The sequence below is a fragment of the Callithrix jacchus genome, chromosome 7 (genome assembly GCF_049354715.1).
Source record: "Callithrix jacchus isolate 240 chromosome 7, calJac240_pri, whole genome shotgun sequence".
NCBI classification, from domain to species: Eukaryota; Metazoa; Chordata; class Mammalia; order Primates; family Cebidae; genus Callithrix; species Callithrix jacchus.
The window spans coordinates 70,409,716-70,433,666 of record NC_133508.1 but is presented as its reverse complement, the minus strand read 5'-3'; the positions used below and the strand labels follow the sequence as shown (position 1 = coordinate 70,433,666).

Sequence of the window (23,951 nt, the reverse complement as noted above, 5' to 3'; positions counted from 1 at the left end):
GCAGAAAAAAACCTAAGTCAAACCATCTCAGGGAAAAAATAAAATGTGTTATCTTCAATGAAAAGTTTAGGATAATGTTCTGATGCCTCAGGGATTCTCTCATCTCAGTCTCCTTCTTGGGCGCGATGAGATGGCAAATGACTGTCAACATCTCCTGGACTACAGTGTCCCCCAGGACTCCTCACACAAGCCCAGAGATCCCCCCTGATAGGAACAACTTGGGTCACATGCCCACATCCAGCCTTGGTCACAAAAGGGAGTCAGGATGCTATGAACAAGAAGAGTTGATGTCACGTTATACCTCTGTCCACTGAAAAACTGACTGGTCTGGTCCCCCAACTCCCTGTTTGTTTGTTTGTTTGTTTGTTTGTTTGTTTTTTGTAAAATCTCAACTCAGATGTCATATGTTTCTTCTGGGGCCTGAAATGGGAGCTTGAACTCCAGGTCTGCCCAGTCCTGAGAGTCAGACCTAATGTTCCTAAACCTGGGTCCTCCAACCTGGATCACCACTCAGAATGAGGGTTCTACCTCCGTGAATGCTGCTTTTACTGGCCCAAGCCACACCTTTGCTTACTGCTGATACTTCTCTCAAAGTTAGCCCTTCCCTTCCCTCCCCTCCTTTTCCTTCCCCTCCTCCCCGTTCCCTCCCCTTTCTTCTCCTCCATTCTCTTCCCTTCCCCTCCCTCCCCCCTTCTTCTTCCTACTTTCTCCTCCCTTCTCCTTCCCTCCTCTCCTTTCCCTCCTCCCCTCCTTCCCCTCCTCTCCCTTTCCTTCCCTCCCCCTTTTCCTCCCCTCGCTTCCCCTCCCTTCCCCTCCTCTCCCTTCCCCTTCTCTACCTTTTCTTCCCCTCCTCTCCCTTCCCCTCCTCTTCTTCCCCTCCTCTCCCTTCCCCTCCTCTCCCTTCCCCTCCTCAGGATCAGTTTCCCTGCCCCAGTCTCTCCTCTACCAACCCACTCACTCCTACACAAAGCATCAACCACAGCTACTCGAATGCCACACATCAGACCATGAACAGGAAATATAGTTCAGTGGCATTTTATTTTTATGAACTGGATCCATCAGCGCTGCCTGACTCTTTTCCCTCTTCACCGGTTTCTAGCTGACAGTTGGTACTTCCTGGTAGTGCGTTTACATTGTTTTTGTTGTTTACGGTAGAGTTCAAGTTCCTCGTAGTACTTAGCTCTCAGGAGAGCCGCTCTCTGCTCATAAGGGTGCTTCTCCAGGTCTGTAGTCGCCGACCACATCCTCCCTGTGGCCTTGGCCACCTGCACTACTGACCAGTTTGGGTTCTCGCTCTTGAGCTGAGCATAATGGTCTTGGCAGAAGAGTAGGAAGGACGATGGGGGCCGTCTGGGTGCCTGGGGATCCCGCTTTCTCCGTTTCTTCCTTTTGCCGACATAATTCATCATTTCTTCCTGGTATCGGGCTTTGTCGAGTTTGGCCAGGGCTTCATATTTGGCCTTTTCATGCCTTGAGATGGATCTCCATTTTTCCGAACACATTCTAGAGAACTCTTTAAAGCCAATGTAGGTGTTTGGCTGCTGCTCCTTGAATTTGTTTCTGTAATTCAGCAAAAAGTGGATGTAAGAAGAGACATTTGCCTTGGGTTTTAGCTGGATTTCTTTTCCCATGTTCATAAGTTCATCTTTTATCTGGATTCAATAACTTGGACAGGAGAGACAGCTGTCCCCACACTCCAGGAGCAATCTAGAAGGTGCTCTACCTACGGTGAATTTTTCTGTCTGCAAGATCTGCAGTCGGGGCTCAGCCTTTTCAGTGGTGGTGGCATTGTTGAGTCAGAGGAGGGAAACTGTGACATCATCCACAAGCTAACCAATCCCAGCCAACACCTGTGAGCATTTGTGTACAGGTGCTCTTATTGGTTGGTTACTTGAGGGTCGATGTTTGCCTCTCATGAAAGATGATGGCTCATTCTTAGAAGGCTTTGAGGCACCTATTTTCCCCGGAAATCATTCTCCTTGGTTTCCTAGAGGCAATAGGTTTTGCGGCACTCTGGGGGCATAAATCCCTAGGCTGTGGTGACAGGCCCTGGGGTCTGCCTTCCTCACTATACAATTGTCAGGATGCCTCATCATCCCTTCCAAAGACAGGCTGAGAATAATGAACATGGGGAGGTGGATGGCTCCAGGGCTGTCATGATAAAATGTTTGCCTTGAACACTGGCAGCTCATGTCATACAAAGGGTTTAGTAGTAATTCTGAAAGTAATCAGGTATGACAGCTGTGACTCAGTTCCTGTCAGGACAAAGTTGTCTAATTTAAAACCTGAGCACTTGGGCTATCAGTCTGAACTCTTCGTTTCTCTGAAGAAATGCAAGGGGAAAGAAGGAGGAAAACCTTGAGATTTTATTAATTAACACTGAGTCCATGAAAATGAGATGGAATTTGTAACACATCCAGAAGCCTCCCCACTCTTATGTGAGGGGTCCCCATTTCTTAGGTTTAGAGCACAAAACTGTAACAGCTCCACTCAAACTGTCTTGCTTCTGGCTTTTTGTAGAAGTAGTTGTACATATTCCACTAGCTTTCAATTGGAGGGAAGAGAAGAGACGAAAAAGTGTCTTTTTTTTTTTGGCCTTTGGACACTGCTAGGTACTTGCCTGTGTGACACTGGGTTTAATATAACTTAACGGTTGATGATAGCCCCAAATTTATAGGACTAGAAAACTGAGTATCATTCACATAAAAAGTAACATGTTCAAGGTTGAACAGCCACTCACAGGTGGGAGTATGGGTTTTGACTGCTGATTGCTTGACTCAAGCCTGTGCTTCACCCTGCCTGCACAGAACTGTTGTGGGGGTACTGAGGGTCCAGATGTGTGGTCTCAGCAGCTGAGCCAGTCAAGGAAACTTGCCTAAGGCTAGACCACGTTTTGAATTTTTCCAGGTTCATTCCCAGGGTTCCAAGACTTCAATATTTATCTTCTATAAAAGGAAGATGGAAATAACAGTCCTAGATTCTTGCCCCGGCTCTGCTGCAAGATGGCTGGCCTACCAAGCCATCACCTTCCTTCCTGTGAGCCTATGATCTCTCATAAATTGAGCATTCTGGACTGGCCAGGGAAGCCCCTCCAGGGGACAAGCTGCAGCTGTGTGGCTGGATTTGGGGGCCTGTAAGATATCAGATGCCAGTCAAGGAAGTCTGGGCTAGGAGTAGGTCTGGCAAAGGAAGAGATTTCTCTGGGGACATTTATCAGCCTATGTAGCTTTTTCTCCCAAGGGACCAGAGCTTGACTCATACATTGGTTGGACATGAGCAGGGCTGTATAGATGAATGGGACACAGATCCTTTCTAAGATCAAAAGACAGAACATGAGGAAGAACTTTAATGAAAGTCCACATATTAATCAGACTCTGCTCAGCCTCAGGCGCGCACATGCGCGCGTGCGCGCGTGCGCGCGCACACACACACACACACACACACACAGTAGCTTATCTGTGCCTCTGTTCATAACCTTCCCTCCCTCTAATGATAAGATCCAGGAAGATTAACCTGCAATAGCCATCAGTTAGCTAGCATATTTAAGAAGAAAAGGCAGTAGAAGGGAAAAGCTATGTCAACCTTTTGGTGTTGTCAAAGTTCCAACTTGGAAGATGAAGCAGGGGAAGTCCTTGTTTAGGGGAGCTTAGGAAAGGTAAATAAATCTGGCTTTCTAAATCAATGCTGTGTCCTGGGTGTCTAAGGTTTGCCCTTCCAGATCCCCTTTCCAGCCTTCTCCAACCTTCTCTTTTCAACCTTCTTTGGCCTGGGAAACTGGTCTGTATGAATCACATCAATGGATCTCATACCCTCTGGCTTCCATCTCCCTTTGATGAGTGGGGAACGCCCACAGGAAATCAGGGATAAAGGAAAGTTAGGTCAAGGCATTTTTTCTCCTGGATCCCCACCCCAGGGTCACCTGGAGCTGGTTCTGTGTCCCTGGACTGAAAGTCACTGGTCTTCATAAGGTGTCCTCTATAAATGACTCTCTCCTTCCAGGTACAGGCATTAACCCCCCTCTATCTCCTTCTGCCTAGGGTGGTAAAAGCTCTACTTTTATGAGCCTCTGAGGTCTCTGCTACTTTCCCACACTCGGCCCTCACCAATTATTTTAATTCAAGTGGCCATCTGTTTCCTGCTGGGACCCTGACCAAAGTACCATGTTTTTAGGCTTTCACCATGTAGGCATCAGTTTAATAGAGAAAGGTAATGAGCTTCTGGAAATCCAAGTGCCTGGCAGTCACACAGCCTGGAGTGGTCTGCAGAGCAAGCATGCCTGCAAGGACAGTGGCATGACCAGACCACATGCCCAGTAAGAGGCGTCCAGTATTTCCTAGATTATGAGATGACCTCCAGGCAGGAGCATTGGTCTAGAGGGCCAGATAGTGAATATGACAGGCTTGGTGGACCATAGAGTTTCTGTTGCAAGTACACAGCTCTGCCACTGTACCTCAAAAGTAACCATAGACAATACCTAAACCAGTGAGTGTGGTTGTGTTTCAATAAAGCTTTGTTTTAAAAAAAAATAGGCTGCAAGCTGGGAGTCATGAATCTGCCAGCTTCTTGTCTTCTTGTCTACAGATGTGAGTTCAGTATTTTCAAACATCTTGATTGCCGTCTGCAATAAGGAATACATTTTATATCACAACTCATTTACATACATACCTAATATTTATATAATGCTTAATATAAGCCAGCCCCAGTTCTAAGCACTTTATGTACCTCATTCCATTCAATCCTCATAACAAGCCTATGGGAGGGCTATTTTTATCTCCATTATAAGGATAAAGGTAGCAAAGCACAGAGAAGATACAGAGATAAAAATGTTCTACATGTCTGATGTACTCTTATTTTCTACTCTGTTATATTCGCCTTTACTTTATGTTGTTATTTAAAATGCAACCCAACAGAGTGACCTCATGACCCACTGACGGGTCACACTCCAAGGATGGATTTGAAAAACACTGTACAGACAAGCTGAGAGGGAGCTTCCACCTCGGAGACTGTGAGATCTTCTTTACTTGGTGGCAGTAACTTGAAGTAGAAAGAACGTGGTCTTTGAAGCCAGACAAATATAAGTTCAAATTCCAGATTTGCCATTTACTAGCTGAGTAACTTTGGGCAAGTCTAGCTCATTATAACCATATCTGTGAAAAGTAGTGGAGTGATAATAAAGCCATGAGGGTTAAACAAATTGAAATGATAGGAATAAAAACAGCTGTCACTCCCTGTCTCCTGCAGTGTGGGCTAGACTTAGCCACCCACTCCTAATGAATAGAACATGGAAAAGGACAAATAGTATCTTTACAGTGGGGAAATCTAGCAGACATCACTTTAACCAAGTGATCAAAGTAAGCATAATCAGTAATGGGTCATGATGAGATCACAGAACCTTTTTCTTTGATGTCATAATAAGAGCATCTTACCCCCATGACAGCCTTCCCAAAAATCCATAGCCCAGTCTATGAAAAAACATTGGACAAACTGAAATAAAGGACATTCTACCAAATACCTGATCATTACCCTTCAATAATGTCAATATCTTAAAAAACCAAAGCAAGCCTAGGAAACTGATGCAGATTGGAAGAAACCAAGAAGACAAGACAAATGCAATGAGAGATGATGGACTGGATCCTGAGACAGAAAAAAACTGGGGCACTTGTGGAAATCTGGGGAAATCTGAATACATTTAGTTAATAGTACTGTACCATTGCTGATTTCTTAGTTTTTATGCATGTACCAGGGTTATGTAAGATGCCAACATTAGGGAATCTGGGTGAAGGATATACAGGACATTCCTGTGCTATCTTTGTACTTTTTTCTTATTTCAAAATATTTTTTTTAAATCCTCCCAGTTGATAGCAGTGTGTACCCAGGGTAAAGGCAACTTGCTCTCGATCCATCACCTTCAGCAATCACAGGGCCAGATTTTACTCTTAATTACAGCAGCATATGCTCTTAGCATATCTCTGTCAAAGTATCTCTGAAATGTTGGAGCGTGATGGAATCATCTAAGCTTTTAAAAACCCTCAATGCTCAGGCCACAGCAACAACAGCAAAAAATACCTGGCATAGGCATTTATTTGTCAAATACTGTGAACGTTCCTTCATCCCCCTCCTGCCCCATTCTCTGTAGAGTGGGACTCACTGGTTGCATTTACCCTCTGAACAAGGCATCTGCAAGTGGCAGAATAGTGCCTCTTCAAAGATGCTGGCATCCTAAGCCCTGAAACTTGTGAATTTTTTTCTTACTTGGCAAAAGGGACTTTGTGGATAAGATTACTCTAAGGATTTAGAGATAAGGAGATATCCTGGATTATCCAGGTGGGGCTGATATAATCACATGGCCTTTGTAAGAGGGAGGCAGGAGTGTCACAGTCAGAGGAGATGTGATGAGAGAAGCAGAGGATCAGAGGTGGAGAGAGATTTGAAGATGCTACACTGCTGGTATTGAAGACAAGGAAAAGAGGCCACAAGCCAAGAAATGCAGGTGGCTGCTAGCAGCTGGAAAAGGCAAGCAAAAGGATTCTCCCATAGTGCCACCAGAGGGGCTCAGCCCTCCCCACACTTTGTTCTTGACCTGCTAACACCCATTTCTGACCTCCAGAATTATAACACAATAAATTGGTGTTCTTTAAGCTCCCAAATTTGCAGTTATTTGTTAAGGCAGCAATAGGAAAACAGCACAGTATCTTTTTCCTCCAGCTTCTGGTCTGTGACTTTTCCTGTGCCATTCTTAACCCCTGCTTGTATTAATGCAGAAGATAGATTTTAAGGTGAAAGTTTTACACCACCGCATATTCGATTCGTTGAAGGAGGAGAACATGGTATATTCAATTATTCACAGTCTTCTTCACTCACTTGCTGACTCATTAAGTCACTAATTCATTCATTCGCTTACCAATTAATTCACTAACTCATGTACTCACACCCCCATCTCAATAAATAGCTGTTCAGTTGCTGGAGCAGTGTGGCTGCGTCTTTGATGGCTAGTGATGGACAGTGTTTGAGGGATGGATGTGTCTCAGGAAGCAAGGTGGTAGTCTAGGGAATCATCTGAATTCACCTGGATATCTACATAAGAAGAAGCCAGAAAGGGAGGCCAGGCCATAAGCAGTCAGTCCAAGGCTCTTTGGCACTGATCTCATGCCAGGAACTGTTAATCAATCAGATGTGAGCATGATATTTTAATAAAAATGATGATCACACTTTGGGTACATCATCTCTGGAAGCTGGAAGCATGAAAAGAAAGATTAATTTATCCAAGGCGACCCAGCAGTAAATGGAAGAGCCAGGCTTCGAACTCAAACCTGTTTGGCCCCTTGGCTCATATGTTTAGCCTCTACTGGTAGAGGCTAGAAACTCCCTTGGCTGGGGCTAGAGTGAGTAAGCAACTGGGAAGGAATGAGGCCAGGGACTTCAGGAGGAGGGAAAATGGAAGGAGAATAAGTTGTCTAAATCACAACATTTAAAAAGATTCAGATGAGTGTTTTCTAATCTGGGATAATCCTCATTCTGGATAGATCTGGATAGCTTATCTCTAGTCCATAGTATGTTCTAAGTCTAGGAGGTCAACTGACCTGGATGACCCATAGAACTTCATCAACATCTGAAGATCAGCATGGAGCCTGCATCTACTCCCAAGGGCAGAGGCTTGCCAAAGCTAGGTAAGGTGTCAGCACCCAGCCCAATGGACTAGTGGACAGGTGGGCAGGCAGTGGTCAGATGATTAGACACAGAATGGGGTCAGCATGGTTAGGGGGGTACCTGGCTACCTATGAAAGGATATGGGACAGATCTAAAACAAGACCAACTATGGGGTGATTCCTTACACAGTGATCTATGGATACTCCTCCCAGGTCTTTAAAAACCTCCTCCTTTATACCACAGAATAGGAGGAGGCCCTGATCATTCAGTCCAACTGCCTCTCCTTCATCCACAGTACACATCTTTGGTTTTATCTGCCTAGCACTCCTCCCTTCTTTTGAACACATTTCTTCTTTTGTAGAACTGTCCCCAAACTAATCCAAGGTCCTTGGCCCCAGGAATGGGCATATCCCCCAGTTAAACTAATCAGAGACCTCTGATGGGCTTTTTCTAATTAAAACCATAGAGAGAGATTGTCATCTTCTCTCTAGTGATGAAGGTGGAAGAGCAAATCACAGAGCTACTAAGGGTGGCCATGGCTCCATCCTCAAGCAGCTGCCATTTACAATAGAGAGAATGATGCCAGAAGGCAGAGCACAACAAAGATGGGGCACAGAGAGAGGGGCTTTGTAGCATCTGCGTTCCTGGTCATAGGCAAGGTTTGGCAAGCACTGGCCATCCCTGGGGCCAGCTACAACTCTGCTCTTCCTGTGGTTTAGCTACAATCCATAGCAGCCAATCATTTCTTCTGTAGGTGGATGTGATCTGAATTTCTCCCATCTGAAAACCAAAGTACAAGGCATTAACCCAGATTGATGGCAGCAAGCAATACAAGAAGCGAAGAAATCTCTTCTCCCCCATTTTTGATGCTTTTTTGGGCACATGGTATGTGCCAGGTACCTTTTATATGCATCACCTCACTTAAACCTTTCAACAACTCAGTAAAATGAGTGCTGTTATTATCCTTACTATATACATGGGGAAACTGAGGCCTAAAGCAGGTCAGTTACTTTCCCAAAGTGAGGCAGTAAGTTTAGAGCTGATGATACTTGAACCCAGACAGTCTCCTTCTAGGGCCCATGTGCCAAGTCTCTGCCCCAAATTGCTTTCTACTCAGTAAATGTTATTCCCTTTGCCCACAAGTCTCCCTTGCTGCACAGAAACATGGCAAGGCCAAGAATTGTAGATGTCATGTCTCGAGGCCTTGGTGGGAACTCTGTGAGCATCACTACAATCATACTAGGAGATATAAACCGGGGAAAGAGCGGCTCAGAGAAGTGAAGCCAGCTCTCCAAGGCCACATGGCTAGCAGACGATGAAGGCAGGATTACAATTCAGCTCCATGGGACTGTAGGACTGCTGGCTCACTGGCCTTAGTGTGTGTGAGATGTTTAGCTCACCCTTTCTCCAGCTGTTGGGCAGTTCAGTCATTCTTTTGGGCATCAGAGCTGCTGATCTCTGGCAGGGCCCACTAGCTGCCTCCAGACAGAGGAAGGAACATCCATGATGCTCAAACTAAGAGTGGCAGTTACACACTGATATGGGCAGCTACTCAAGAAGCTTTCTACAACAGTCCCTCTGGGTGAGAAGTACTACTAATTGCAAGCACTTGAGGCTTCTACAAGGCAAGCAGTGCCACCCTCTATGGCAGGGAGCAGGTTCTTTCTCCAAGTTATATCTGCCAGTGACAGGTGGAAAGTGGGCAAGGCTGAGGAAGCAGGAGCCAGTGGAGGCCAGGCTGGGGTTGCCTGAAGGAAAGAGGGAAGGTGATAGCCAGGTGTACTGGTCTGGATGCCACAGAGTGCCCTGTTCTTTACTCCTGCACTGCTCTGTCACCAGAGTAGATGCAGGTGCCTCATTTCCCTGGAAAAAACTAAGCCAGGCTGTTCTGCGGTCTGCTCTGAAGGGTAGGGTTCAAGGCACTGGTAAGATCCTACCCCTCTTCTCAAACCCCAGCAAGGCATGGGAAAAATAGCTCACATTTGTGAGGCACCTACTGTATGCCAGGCACAGACACATTACACACATGATCACTGCTGCTCAGAGAAATCCCATTGCACAGATGAGGAAACTGAGGCTCAGAGTAGTTATGTCATATGCCCATGTTCACACACCTAAAAAACAGTGGGACCCAGATTCAAATATAGCGCTGTCTGTTTCCAAAGGCCTGGCCCTTAACCCTTAATGCTTTTAAACCTATTCCTCTGTGGGAACAAGACAGGTGATGAGCCAGATAGATGTCATCTTCACTTAGGCAGAGACTCAAGCCAGGAAGAAGAAGAGGGTTGAGTAGAGTTGAGTGTGAATGTGCTGTGGTCACCACACTCTTAAGGCCTGCACCTATTTCTGAGCCAAGCCTGATGGGGAAGGACTGTAACACCGGAGAGAGCATGGAGGTTGCCAGTCCTGGGAGCTGTCATCCCAGATCTCAGAGCTAATGTGTAGTAATAGAGACTTGGGCTGGGGACAGGGGACAGCCAGCTAAGGGCTCAGCAACTGGTCAGAGTGGACACTGCTCTTAGACTCTGTCCAAGTCAGACTGGATTAGGACCTGGAGGATAAATGTGCAAGGTTCAGGACATCATGTAAGAGTAATAAGGGCAAGTTGGGGGAGGCAGCAATAGAAGTGGAAGCAATGATGCTATGACACCCTTTCTTAAATCTCCCCTGGGAAAGCCAAGCCTTGGGGGGGGGGGGTCTTCTCCTCATTAAAATGAATACTCAGCCCTTCTCTCCATCCCAACCTCAAACAGGGACCATGGGGACCTACCTTCCTGATAGAAGTTCCATCAGCTGATTGGCCTAGCTTTGTATGCATGATCACAGGATCCAATCAGCTGTAGCCTATGGGTCATATGATGCACATGACTGCCCCCTTTCAGGAGCTGTGTGAGTTGAGGGAAGGAGACTGGTCTTCAAAGTCTTCTAGTCCTCATAAAAGAGTGGAACTACCTCATTTAGACCTGGAGACAGTAAAGGATGGAGCGGGCAACTCAGAAAACCTGCTGGGTATCCACCATAAACCTCCTCACCCAGAGCTTGGCATCAGCACCCATTCTATTCTTCAGACCCAACCCTGTTCTGTCACTTCAGCACAATGGGAACATCCTCTCCATAGAGGCAGGAAACACCTTACCCATCAGCTCTGCTGGCTGAGCATCTGAGCTAGGAATGGAAGGAAATTGACACACCAAGCCACCCCCAGACCTTCACAATATGCCACCACCCAGCATACAAGACCCAGCATGTCGGTGAGGGAGCCCTCATCCCAACAGCAAACACAGCCAGGCTCCCTGTCCCTCAGCACTCCCAGCCTCAGACACATATCCTCCAGAAAGCCATGCATCTGGAGAAAAAACATTTACCTGATGTGGTTTGTGTGGGTTCCCTGGAGCTAACAATCAGCTGAGCAGGAAAGAGCTCTGATAATTTTGTTGAGTTTATTGAGTTGCTTCTGGGGAAAAGGAACATTTGCCCACATTGATTAGCAGACCCCACTGTTGTTGCTTTGGGGATAGGTCAGCATGAGAAGAATCCCCAGGAAGGTACCAGAAGCTACCAAGTAAAGCAAGCAGTGGGGCACACCCAGGGCTGAGGAACCAGGAGTGGGGAAGCATGTCTTCTTAACAGGAGTGGGCGGTGCCATGGGAAAATCAGATGAAGCCTGCATGGCACTGGAAGCCCTCCCTCCTATTCCCTGGCTCACCTGCTCACTGCCTCTTTCTCTGCTTTTCCCCACATGTAACCTCAGCTTTTACCAGCAGGATCTCATTCATTCATTCATTCATTTTGCCAATCATCACTTCTTCCACTGAGTAATATTTACCAAACCTTTTCTTTGTGTCAGGCACTCTGCAAGATACCAAAGAAAGGACTATGAAAAAGAAAGAAACAGCTCCTCTCTCAAGGGAGCTCACAGTTCAGCAATGCATGGTGAGACAAGCACTATGTAGAGAAAGTGCAGGGCACCCAGAGGGAACAAAGGAGAAGTAAACCAGATCCAACAACAAAGGACAGGTTGCCTGAGCCAGGGGCTGATACACCTGCAGGTTGAGTAGGAAGTAGCAAGGAAAATAGTGAGGGTGGATCAAGATTGGGAGACAGAATTTGGCAAGGAGGTGAATTCTTAATTGTTGGAAACATTCAAAACAGGTCATAACTGACCATTTTTCAAGAATGCTGTGATTGAGATTTATACATAGCTGGGCATTAGACCTAGAAGACCTCTGAAGTCCTTCTCAAATCTCAGATTTTAAGATTAGCTGGTTCTCACTCTCCTGATAGAAAAGGGGATATAATTTGATATCCCACCACTGAAAGCAAGCTACTGCTATTCGTTCATGTATTTGTTCATTCACAAAGCATGTCTAATAAAAGTGTTCTTAACCTAACCCATCCCCACCAAAGAAGCCAGCTGAACTACCCAGCATTCCCATGGCCTCAGTAGATTTTCCTGACTGGTGCTCATGGCACCCTGAGCACCTGCTGCCAACAGGCCATCTCCCACCCCCACCCCCAGTGCCTGTGCACTTCTGCTCCCACCAGCTGAGTCTTGCACTTTCTGAGATTCACTTGGGTTTGTTGCCAAGTCTCTCAGTGCCAGTCAAAATTGTTATTGTAATTATGTGATTTAAATTAAACCTCACATAAACTGATGAAATATGAGTGTGAAAGGAAATATAGTTGCATCTATGGAAACTAAATTGAATGCTTTGGAATGATTCCACGAAGGAGAGTCTCTTAAAAGAATTGCTTACTAAATATTAGGTGTGAGTGAATGAAACAACTGTACCCCATTGGGTAAATTATATGAGGGGAGGGGGATGGGACAAAGAATTCTTAGCACCTTGCACAATGCCTGGCACATAGTAGGTGCTCAAGAAATATTTGTTGGCTGGATAATGTGTAGCAACATTGGAAATGGTGAATGATGCATTATGGTTGTAGTTTATATAAGATAGACAATGTGGAGAACAAATCCATGATCCAATGATAGGCCTTGGTTCTGCATTAAACTAACTGGCAATAAATGTATGTTTAAGTGTTTTACATTATAATGAAATGTTGAAGCTACATCTGTGTCCTTTTTTATGATTCCCTACTTAGAAATTAAATTTTTATTTACTAAGCAACTACATCATCTGTGAGGCTTCTATGGTAGGAATTAGCAAACTTTTTTCTCTAAGAAGCCAGAAAATAAATATATTTGGCTTTGCAAGCCGTCATCTTGCACAACCGATCCACTCTGTCATTGCAATGTGGAAGCAGCCACAGATAATATGTAAATGAATGAATGGGCATGTTTGTGATCTGATAACACTTTATTTACAAAGACAGGCAGCAAACTATAGTTTGCCAACCCCTGTTCTATGAAATGTATTTGTTCCATGTGCCATGCACTGTGCTATGTGCTGGAAATACTGAGACAAAAAGAATATTTTATTCCAGCTCTCATGGAGCTCGCCTGCTATGCTAGTTGGAGAGGTGGTCAACTCAAAAAATGAGTACAGTTTGGTATGCCCAGGACCGTGGCAGGGGCATGTCCATGGGGTCAGGGAGAGAGAGAGATGGAGGAAAGGAAATATTTAGTTAGGTTTATAGGATCAGTGATGTTTTCTCAAGTAGTCAGGTGGGGCAACAGGAAAAGGGCATTTGTGGTAGAGAGAACAGCATGTGCAAAGGCATGGAAACATGAAAGTACTAGTCACATTCCAGGATATACAAGTCACTCTGTGCAACTGGATCTCAAAGCGGGTGTCATTGAAGAGGAAAGACATTAAAAACCTTGGACTTTATTTTGGAGCCAGTGGGTTCAACCATTGCTGCTGGGCTTCCAGCAGTTCAGGGATTTAATCAAATCTCCCCACAAAGTATGGAAGATGGATCAGAGGCAGAGGGAAGATAAGAAAGCCATCTCTGTAGTCCAGGTGAAAAATGATGAGGACATGAAATGGAGAAGACTTGGCCACAATCAGCAATAGGGGTGAAGGAGCGGGGGAAGTTGAGGATGCTACCTGGGTTGAGTGACCAAGAGGATGGTATGGATTAGGGGGAGCAGTTGCACTAAGGGGCAGGAATGACTGGGGGGAAACTTGTTTGTTCAGAGCATAGTAACCAACCCCAAACGCATACTAGGTAGCTGAGAATTGAATCTTTAAAGGCTGACTCAGATCTTTCGGAGCTGTCCACACAACCAGGGTGGGCAGGCACTGCTGGGAAAGAAAGCTTTGGGAGGTCAAGGGGCCTCTTTTCAAAGATAAGGCCCAGTGGCTCATATCCAAAGGAAACTCGCATTTGTCCCAGGCATTCACTCAGTTCCTGGAAAATATATAGCATCGTGGGATTGTCTTGGGGAAAGAATTTATCTTGATGTGCAAGTCCTAGGAATTTAGCTAGAGGAAAACCGATTTGGGAAAGCATTTTGTTGAGAATGGATGTCAAGGCTCAGTCAATAAAGGTTGGCTTCAGAAATGAGAAGTAGTTTATGTTTGGCAGAGCAGGAACCAGCCCCGAACAAGGGCCTTGGGACCATTTGCCCACCACTGACCAAGACATTTTCAAAAGGGTTTTCCTGATTGTATCCTGATGTCCTCTCCATTCATCACGGAGGAAAGCAGGTGGCAGGTGGGAATGGAAGAAAGGTTGGGAGTGGGGTTAAGGTGGTGAGTGCCTCCTATATTTCACATTCTCTTAGGCCAGCCTTGGGGATGAGAAGGAATGGTTTATGTTTAGTACGGGGATGCAGAAGTGCTTCAACTCTGAATCAGACCAGGGCCATGCACATAGCTTATTTAACAGGTAATACCCACAGGAGATGCTCTGGAAGCACAGAAGCCAGATGCTATTGATGGAGAAGGAATGGAAGCCATACAAAGAAGAAGACATTGCAGCTGAATCATATACATTACAGGCTTTGCAGGGATTCCCTGTATTTAGGGAACCACAGTGGGAGTGGCCCCCACTTTCAAGCACAGTGCCTTGTACACAGTATGTGCTTGGTGGTTGCATAAATGAATGTTCTCCTGAAGATGTCAGTTTTCAGGGATGCTAGGATTTAAACCAGGATCTCCTAACACTCCTCCCCCTTGGCTTACAGTTAGGCAGCGATTCCTTGCCCAGTCACTGTTGTCATCTTGTTGGGGATGTCACTTAGTTCCCCAACATCCTGACTGCATGAGAAGCTACTTAAGAAGAAATGCTTCCCGCAAAATCTGCTCTGAGCTCTCCTTCATGAAGAGAAGGTCTCAGAGCTTTCTGCAGAGGAACTCAAAGCCACTTTTGTATAATCAACTACATGCATTAAAAGGAGTGATTTTTTTTTAAATTCTCCCCAAGCCAGATTCCATTAATGAAGCCCCATTTAACAGAAGTCAATTTACCAAAAAGAAAAAAAATTGAGTGTAATTGCTTAAATACATTTTATGTTGTACTGCAATAGCAATTTTCTGGGCGAACTTGGAATTCCCCAAACCCCCCGTAGTGAAGTTAATGTGGACAGAAAGGTTTGAAGGGGAGAATCTCTCTTTGTGTTTCTCTCCTTTAATTATGATTCTAAGAGGGAGCAAAATTAAAGAGGATCCTGGGGGGAGTCAGGAGAAGGAGAACAGGAACAGAATGGAATTCAGCCTAAACTGTTCCACTGCCTTCCTGGATGCTTGCATGTACATGTCAGTGTAATGCAGTACACAGGCTCTGGATAGGATGGCTGGACTTAAATCCCACCTCTGCCACTTAATAGATGTGTGACCATGAGCAAGTTTCTTTACCTCTCTGTGCAGCCAAGTGGTGCAGTGAGAAAAGGCATAAAGAGCATCAAGGGCAAAGGCAGAGAAGCACAAAAGAACAACGTGTATTCCTGCACACATGAACTCTTCTGTTTGACTGGAGAACTGTGTGTGTGTGTGTGTGTGTGTATACACCTATGTGTGTGTGTACACCTATGTGTGTGAGCACACTCAGGGTGAAAGGCAGGCAGGAGTCAGACCAGGAAGGCTTCACTGAGATGGTGATATTTGTTCAAAGCCTTGGAGGAAGTGAGGGGCTGAGCCAGGTGGAGTTCTAGGAGAAGTGCCAGTGTAGCAGGCAGAAGGGATGTCAACTGCAAGACCCTGAGGCAGGAGCAGGCCTGGCCAGTTTTGAACAGCGAGGATACCTCTGTGGCTGGTGCATAAAGAATGAAGAGGAAGAGGCCACTGGGTGCGGTGGCTCACACCTGTAATCCCAGCACTTTGGGAGGCTGAGGCAGGTGGATCACGAGGTCGGGAGTTCAAGATCAGACTGGCCAACATGGTGAAACCCCGTCTCTACTAAAAAATACAAAAATTAGCTGGGCATGGTGGCTTATGCCTATAATCCAAGCTACTTGGGAGGCTGCGGTAGGAGAGTTGCTTGAACCAGGACCCAGGAGGCAGAGTTTGCAGTGAGCCAAGATCATGCCACTGCATTCCAGCCTGGACTACAGAACGAGACTCCATCTCAAAAAAAAAAAAAAAAAAATACAGGAGGAGGCAGGAGAAGTGAAGTCACAGTGGCTTTTTTAAGGCCTTGTAGGCCATCGTAAGATCTTTTTTCCTGAGGATTAGAGCCATTGAAGATTTGTTTTGTTTTTCACTAACTCTATTATAATATAGTTTACATAAAATAAAATTACCATTTAATTTATCTACTTATTTATATATATTTTTGAGATGCTATCCAAAATATAAGTAAATAAGTGCATACATAAAATGGGCTCTCACTGTCTTGCCCAGGCTGGTCTCCAACTGCTAGCCTCAAGCAATCCTCCCAGCTTGGCCTCCCAAAACCCTGGGAATATAGGCATGAGCCACTGTGACTGGCTGTAAATTACCCAATTTAAATGTACAGTTCCTTGGAGCTTTGACCAATGTGTATATCTCATCTAATCAACATCTCATTTGAGATGTAAGACATTTCCATCACCCCCAAACATTCCCTTGTGTTCTTTCCCAGCCAGGCAATCCCCAATCTTTATCTCTCACCCCGAGCTCTGACAACCACTAATCTGCTTCCTCTCACTAAACTCTTTTTCTGCGGAGTTTCATATGAATGAGTCACTCAGTATATACTCTCAGTATATCCTCTTTGATGGCCCAACATCATGCTTTTAAAAGTCATCCATGTTGCATGCATGGGTAGTTTGTTCCTTTCCCTGGAGAGTTTTGAGTGAGGCATGACATCATCTCAATGGCAGAGTCTGATGTGATGATTCTGCCACGTAAGCCCCCAAATTCTTTGATAGATGACGAGAAAACACTCAACTCCCCAACACTTACGTCCAGGGAGGCAGGAGCAGAACAGAGTAAAGATACATTGGCAACACAGAGCCCTGAGAGTTTAAGCCTTGGAAATTAACAATTAACAGGATTTCTAGGAGTGGGTAAAGGTATGGGAGAAATGGGAGGCAGAAGATACCCCTTAAAGATTCTCCTGATCTCACAGGCCGGGGAAGTCTCACTGACTTCCTGCTACAATTTTGATCATTAATCTCATCCTGCTCTTGAGACATCAGCACCCTCCCCTCATTCCATTTTGCAATAAAGAGCTTTTGGTCCTGAATTATTCAGGTAAATTCTCCCTACTTCAACTTCCCTTATCTAAATAGCCTCCAAGCTTTGTCATTGAGATAGAATTGAATTTTGCCTGGAGAAAAAAAAAGACCCATAATACATTTGTGGCTCCTTAGAAAACTTAAATGACTCAGTCTGTAATAAACTGTTTTAAATGGGATCTGGTGAAATACAGTAATTGGTTTTTATAATAGTTTTTACCATAGCAATATGGGTTATATTCCTGAAGTTTGGTGTGTGTCAGCATTTTCATTATAGTAAGAATTCAGTTTTGCAGTCCGTGAAGCTCCTTGGTCACTTCTTTTGTTTAATGTATACTTATGAAGACGAAGACCCACTATGCTGGATCTCTTCCATGTGCACCTCCAGATCATCTCCCTTGCCTTCTTCTCCTTGCTCCATGCCTGAGGAAACTTACTGATGGGCTGCGTCAGTATGCCCTCTTGCTCTCTGGCTTCCAGTTGGGCTAGATCAGCAGGAGAATCAGTAGGAGCTTGGAGGAAGAGAAGGAGGAGAGTGACTTCTGGATATTTATTTCTTGCCTCCTCTTGATGAGCTTTTCAAAAACTGGCTATAGCCCCAGATTGTGAAATAGAAAATCTGGGTTCTATGTGGTGTCTTCTTGCATCCAGCTCCCTGTTTAGAGATAACTATTTTCTCTCTGCTCCAGGATTGGGAGTGGTAACAAGACCCCCAATTGCCAGCCCCAGGATACTGCCCCTCCCTGGTGGTTCCCCCATAGTTGGCCCTCACCTTTAGAGTTCCAAGAGTTTGATGAATGACTATTTCACATAGGGCATAAGGACCTATGTGAAAGAATATAGAGAAAGGATATAAGGACCTTTGCAAAAGAGTCATTCATCAAACTCCTGGGACTTTTCTCATATGACTGTGCTCATATGTCTGCTGGAATGCTGACATGCCTACTTTGTGTCAAGTATTGTGTTAGGTCCTGGAAATCAAGATGAAGAATGGAACAGCAGCTGCCATTACTGACAGCTTGTTATGGCCAGGGACTATGCTTAGATCTTTGTTGTGTATTATCTCATTTAATCCTTGCAATCTTTTGAGGGAGGGGTTACTATTATCCCCATCTTATAGATAAGCTCACTGAGTCTCAGAGGGTTTCTGTAGTTTTCATAAGACCACACAGCTGATCCCTCGAGAGCTCAAGTTTCTTCACCACTAGGCCACATTGCCCGCTTTGAGGAGTTATCTTAAGGAAACCACTCACTTCTATTTACTGAATTATAATTTGAACAAAATGTTGTGGCATCACAGAGGAAGACAAGGGAAAATTATATTTATTGAGCTAATATGTGCCAGATACTGACCTCGATTCTTTGTGCATAAGATTTCTTATTTATTTCCACAAACTCCTAGGGCTGGTATTACTCCCATTCTTAGAAAGGTTAAGTAACAGGGCCAAGGTCACACTGGTGAGACCTAGATAAGAACCAAAATCTGTGATTCAAAGCCAAGGAGAGTAGGGCATGCTTTACTGCAGATGTGATACTTAAGGGGCTTCCCAAAGTCATCTTGGGGGACATGGATGGGCAGGAGAAAGGGTGACAGATGAATACATTCCAAGCAGAAAAGGCAAAGAACTAGAAAAAGGAAAAAGGATGGAATGCTTAGGGGATTTAAGCAGGGGGTGCTGTGGTCTGAAGGATCAGCTGCCTCCTCTCAGCAGCTGAGAGAAACCCAGCAATGCGATGAGGCCCTGGAAGAGCCATCTCAAGCTGCTCAGGCCTAGGGTACTGGAGGGGGCTGGGGCAGCACTGCCTTCCCTTCCTGCTCCAGGGTTGGGCTGAGGCCCTAGCATTCAAGGGAGGTAGAGGAACTCCTGAATGCTTATACCCTTGTACCTCCCAGCTCTGGTCCCTGACCCCATCTGCTTCCTGTCCCCACAGGTTCACCGGAGCCAGCCTCCCAGCCCCCGTTATCAGCAGTAAGAACTGGCTGCGACTACACTTCACGTCGGATGGCAACCACCGGCAGCGCGGTTTCAGCGCCCAATACCAAGGTAGGCAGATGCCAAGACTGTTGGGCTTCCTCAGCGGGCAGCAGAGATGACACCAGGAGGACTCGCCTCCCTATATTGGGTCCAATGTGGCTTCAGGCATCCTCACCTTCTTTGTTTCTATTTACAGACAAGAGGTGTGCACATTTGCATCTCTGCATCTGCCCTTGTCTTTTGCCCCAGGGAGTGATATTTCCCAAATTATGTAGCTGGAGCTACCCCTCACAGGCTAGGCTAATCATAACAGTTAATACCAGGTGCCTGCTAAGAGCCAGGCAAAGTGCTAGGCACTTGACAAGTACCGTCTCATTTAATCCTCATCATTACCCTGCAGAGGAAACACAGTCATCACCTCATCTTATGGACAAGGAAGCTAAGGCTCAGAGAGGTTAAGCCAATTTCCCAAGGCCATCTGAACTCCTGCCTTTTAAGTCCAGAGCCCACCCTCTTAACCACCAGCCTTTAGCCAGCCTCTGCAGCCTACATTTCTACTCTTTTTCATTTTCTCTAGAACATGAATATACTCCCAACATAGGCAAAATCACTTTAGGGAACATGATAGCTTTGATGCTCAAATCTGTGAAGAACTGTCTAGTGGCAACAGATCAGACCAGGAAAGGCAGGAGGAGATCGCAGCTAAGCAGATTTCTGCTGCAGTAATGAAGAATTTCCTAACCCAAGAACCGCCTATAAAAAGGCGTGGGTTAACCCAGAAGCAAGGAGCTGTCTGTAACTGGAGGAGATCCAAAAATCCAGCTGATAGAGGGGAGCAGACAACCACATTCCTTTTTGACATGGAGTTTATTCAAAGTACTCAAAATTAATAGAGACAAACACCAAGGGCTGGCCTTATAACATGCTCATTAAGCCTTTAACTATTAGCATTCTCAAATTGTTATTGGTTTTAACAGAATAGACAGCAAACTTATATCGTGCACCTATTAAGTATAAGGACCTATGTGAAGCCCTGGGCTCCAAGACCCAGTGCCTGCTGGCCCACCCTCAAGGCAGCAAAGGGCAGAGTAGAGCCCCCTCCACAACCCCTGGGGCCGGGCTTTCTGGCTGGCAACTGGGATAAATGCAGGCTTGGAGGAAGAAGTGTTACTTTCAAAATCTGAACCTTTTAGGAACAACCTAATTTACTTAGCCTTGGGTGGTGTACAAATTTAAAATATCTAGGAAATAAACAAGAAACAAGCGCAGTTCAGTAGCTTAACAAAGCCTTACCCTGAGAGCTTTCTTGGAGACATTTTTCCACCGCTGAGGTTGGGTCTTTGTGTGAGTGGAACAGCTGTCTGTATCTTTCTGCTGTGTTTTTCAAAAGACAAAAGCAGAGACAAATGTTATAATTTTATTTGATTAAGTAAGTGCTGGGTGTTTCTAATATTTCAAATTACTGAGGGCCCATTAGTCAGTGGTGAAGGTTAATGTGTTTTTTGTTTTTTGTTGTTTTTTTTTTGAGACAAAGTCTCGCTCTATCACCAGGCTGGAGTGCAGTGGCACAATTCTGGCTCACTGCAACTTCCATTTCCTGGTTTCAAGCAATTCTCCTGCCTCAGCCTCCTGAGTAGCTGGGACTACAGGTACGCACCACCATGCCCAGCTAATTTTTTGTATTTTTAGTAGAGACGGGGTTTCACCATGTTGGCCAGGATGGTCTCAATCTCTTGACCTTGTGATCCACCTGCCTTGGCCTCCCAAAGTGCTGGGATTACAGGCATGTGCCACCATGCCCAGCCAAGGTTAAGGTTTGATGTCAGCAGTGGGCAACAAGAACCCAAGCCAGGCAGTCTGCAGATCACACATCAGTTGCACACCCATGCACACCAGGCCCTGTCTAGGCACTGTATGTGCATTGCCCCACTCAGTACTCCCCACAGGGCAGTGATACATTTGTTTTTATTTCTGTTTTTTCCCCCCAGCTGAAGAAGCTGGGGCTCAGAGAAGTTGTGTAACTAGCCCAAGATCACACAGCCTGTGAGTAGTAAAGCTCTAATTCATTCACAAGCCTCTGTGAGTATTTACAGAATTACAGGGCCTCCTCTTATGGTGCTTTGGGTGTCTTTCCTTTCCTGTTAACCAGTAGCTTTTAAACTTTGTTTTGTTCATTTCACCCCACTGTAAAAAAAAAAAAAAAAAGTCACAACCTAGTATAAGTATACAACTGTAGAACTAAAAGGAAAATATGGCCAAGTGGTATTTACTATGTACGATGTACTCTGAAAATGTCATTTTTTATTTTTAAATGCTAGTTGCAGGCTTTAAATTAATCTTACAAGTCTGAAGCAGGGAGCAACTCACAGTCTAAAAAGCCCTGTTTTAGTTGCAGACTTCTCGAAAGCAGACCCTGTCCTCTGATCTCTCTATCATCCTTAGCACAGCCTAGAACAAAGCTTCGCATGTTAGTGTGTGCTGGTGTATAAAGAGGACTTGCTAGATTTTAGGCACTTGGCATTTATTACTTTGTTCAATCCTAACAGCAACTGTGTGAAGGAGATACTATTATTAGTCCCATTTTACAGAAGAGGAAAGAGAGTCATAGAGAGGGTAACTAGCTGGCTCAGGTCTCATTAATAGTATGTAGGAGCCAGGATTTGAAGCCCAGCAGTGTTAATTTGGGTCTGGCATGCTCAATTATTGTGATTCTGTTAATAAATGATTCTTCCTTGAAACCTGCTTTTTCTAGTGATTTCCAAACTGTGGCTGCATAGTGCAAGGATATGCAATGATTGTTTTGTAACTCCACTGGTGACTCTCTAAAGCAAGGTTTCTCAGCGTCAACACTGTTGACACTGTGGGCTTGATAACTCTTTGTTTTCAGGAAGTATCCTGTGTGTTGCAGGATGTTTAGCAACACGCTTGGCCTCTGCCCATTAGATGTTAGATGCAGTGCAGGAGGAGGGAGCCACAGGGACCAGCAGCCAATAGCAACCTCTCCCACATGCACAGTCATGATAACCAAAAAAGCCTCTAGACATTGCCTAATGTCCCTGTGTGCCTAGCACCTCCAGTTGACAACTGCTACTTTAAAGGAATAAAAACTCTGGAGCCACTAAAGACCAAGCTAAGCTTTCTTACTGCAAAGACATTCCAAAACAGCGGCAGAAGTAGATTTCAGTCAGGGGTCCAGTGGGAGGCAGAAGGAATAATACTACACAGCTTTAATGGTAGAGGGTTTAGTGAAGGCACAAGGTACAGACTTACTTATGGGGTTAAAGGAGCCCACAAGAGATGGTGAGGCCCCTGGGGACTAAGCAGCAGGTGGCCTACACCACCACTAGGTGTGCAGAGGGACCACGGTAAAAGACGGCAATAGCTGGAGCCATGGAAGAGAGGTCTTGACAGACCTGGAAAGCTATTTCCCACCCACAGTGCAGGAGGAGGGGATCAGGAGATCAGTAGCTTGACCTGTCTCTCCTCTCTCCCTCCCATCTGCTGTGCTTCCCATCTGCCAACCCAACAGGAAGCCAGGAGCAAGGGAACAGAGGCCCTGCTCTGTCCTGCTCTGTGCCCTGGGATGCTGGCTGGCATTACCACCAAGCCCCCTTGCTCTCTAGCAGTCCACAGAGGTCAGCTTCCTGGGGCACAGAACAAGGCAGAGAGGTTTGAAGAATGGACCTGGAAGGGCAGGGGAAGAATCATTGGCATTGGATTGGTTTCACCCACAGTCAGCCTTGTGGCACTAGAGTCTTAAGTGATTTATGGCACTTCAGAGCTAGTGATTACCAACTTCTAATGGTATTGACAGATATTTTTCCCCAGGTAAACAAAAAATAAAAATAAAAGATAACCTACATCATGGCACATTCTATTATTGTCTCAGTTGAATCAGAATTTAAGATGTTTGTGGCTAGACACAATTTTAACTAATACCACAGGGTATCAGAAGGTCTGAGTTCTAGTCAGGCTCTGCCTCAGACCAGTTATCAGGAGGTAGGCAACTGTGTTCAATTTAACAAGCATTTTGGGGTGACATTACTATGTGACAGCAAAAAAGATGAACATGACTAGGCCAATCTCTGCTCTCAAGAACAGGTTAAAGAGAGGCACAGACATAAATCTGTAACTTCTGTACACTATGATAAGAGCTGTAATTGAGGCCTGATTAAGAGTTCCAGGGCTAGAGATAAAAGGGCAATTAGTCTTGCCAGAAGGATTTAAGGAAAGCCAAAAAAGAGGCAGTGACTTAAGTGTGGGTCTCAGAAAGATGCCAGACAGACAATGGGAGGATGTGTTCCAGGTCAAGCAAAGGCAAGAAAGCATGAAACTACCAAGTCTAATGACTCACAGCTACTTCCGTGCATCTAAAGCAGCAGTCACAGACCAAATCCAGCCCTCCATCTGCCTTTGTACGGCCCTCCATCAAAGAATGGGTTTTACATTTTTTTTTTTTTTTTGAGATGGAGTCTTGCTCTGTCGCCAGGCTGGAGTCTAGTGGCACAATCTTGGCTTGCTGCAACCTCCGCCTCCAGGGGTCAAGCGATTCTTCTGCCTCAGCCTCCCGAGTATCTGGGATCACAGGCACGTGCCACCATGCCAGGCTATTTTATTGTATTTTTAGTAGAGTTGGGGTTTCACCATGTTGGCCAGGATGGTCTTGATCTCTTAACCTCATGATCCGCCTGCCTTGGCCTCCCAAAGTGCTGGGATTACAGGTGTGAGCCACCATGCCTGGCTGGTTTTACATTTTTTAA

At 45.3% G+C, this 23,951-nt stretch overlaps 2 protein-coding genes across 17 annotated transcripts in view; one reads left to right on the top strand and one right to left on the bottom strand.

Annotated features, from left to right (window-relative positions):
* Nucleotides 1-23,951, top strand: part of CSMD2 (CUB and Sushi multiple domains 2) — a 637,686-nt gene that overhangs the window by 298,805 nt on the left and 314,930 nt on the right. For 14 of the 16 annotated variants that reach the window (XM_078331131.1, XM_078331136.1, XM_078331130.1 and 11 more), the window contains one exon: nt 19,148-19,260. In XM_078331131.1, the coding sequence (XP_078187257.1) occupies nt 19,148-19,260 (113 nt within the window). Of the gene's footprint in view, nt 1-19,147; nt 19,261-21,179; nt 21,235-23,951 lie in introns of those variants that run through there. The other 2 variants (XM_078331141.1, XM_078331137.1) reach the window with 1 other exon arrangement.
* On the bottom strand, nt 1,020-1,746 carry HMGB4 (high mobility group box 4). Its single transcript, XM_017974537.4, has one exon. The coding sequence runs from the start codon at nt 1,635-1,637 to the stop codon at nt 1,086-1,088; it is 552 nt and encodes a 183-aa protein (XP_017830026.1). The 5' UTR covers nt 1,638-1,746; the 3' UTR covers nt 1,020-1,085.

What these genes read in the sequence shown, in the direction of transcription:
- HMGB4 (XM_017974537.4), bottom strand. Translation starts at nt 1,637, where the DNA reads ATGAACATGGGAAAAGAAATCCAGCTAAAACCCAAGGCAAATGTCTCT.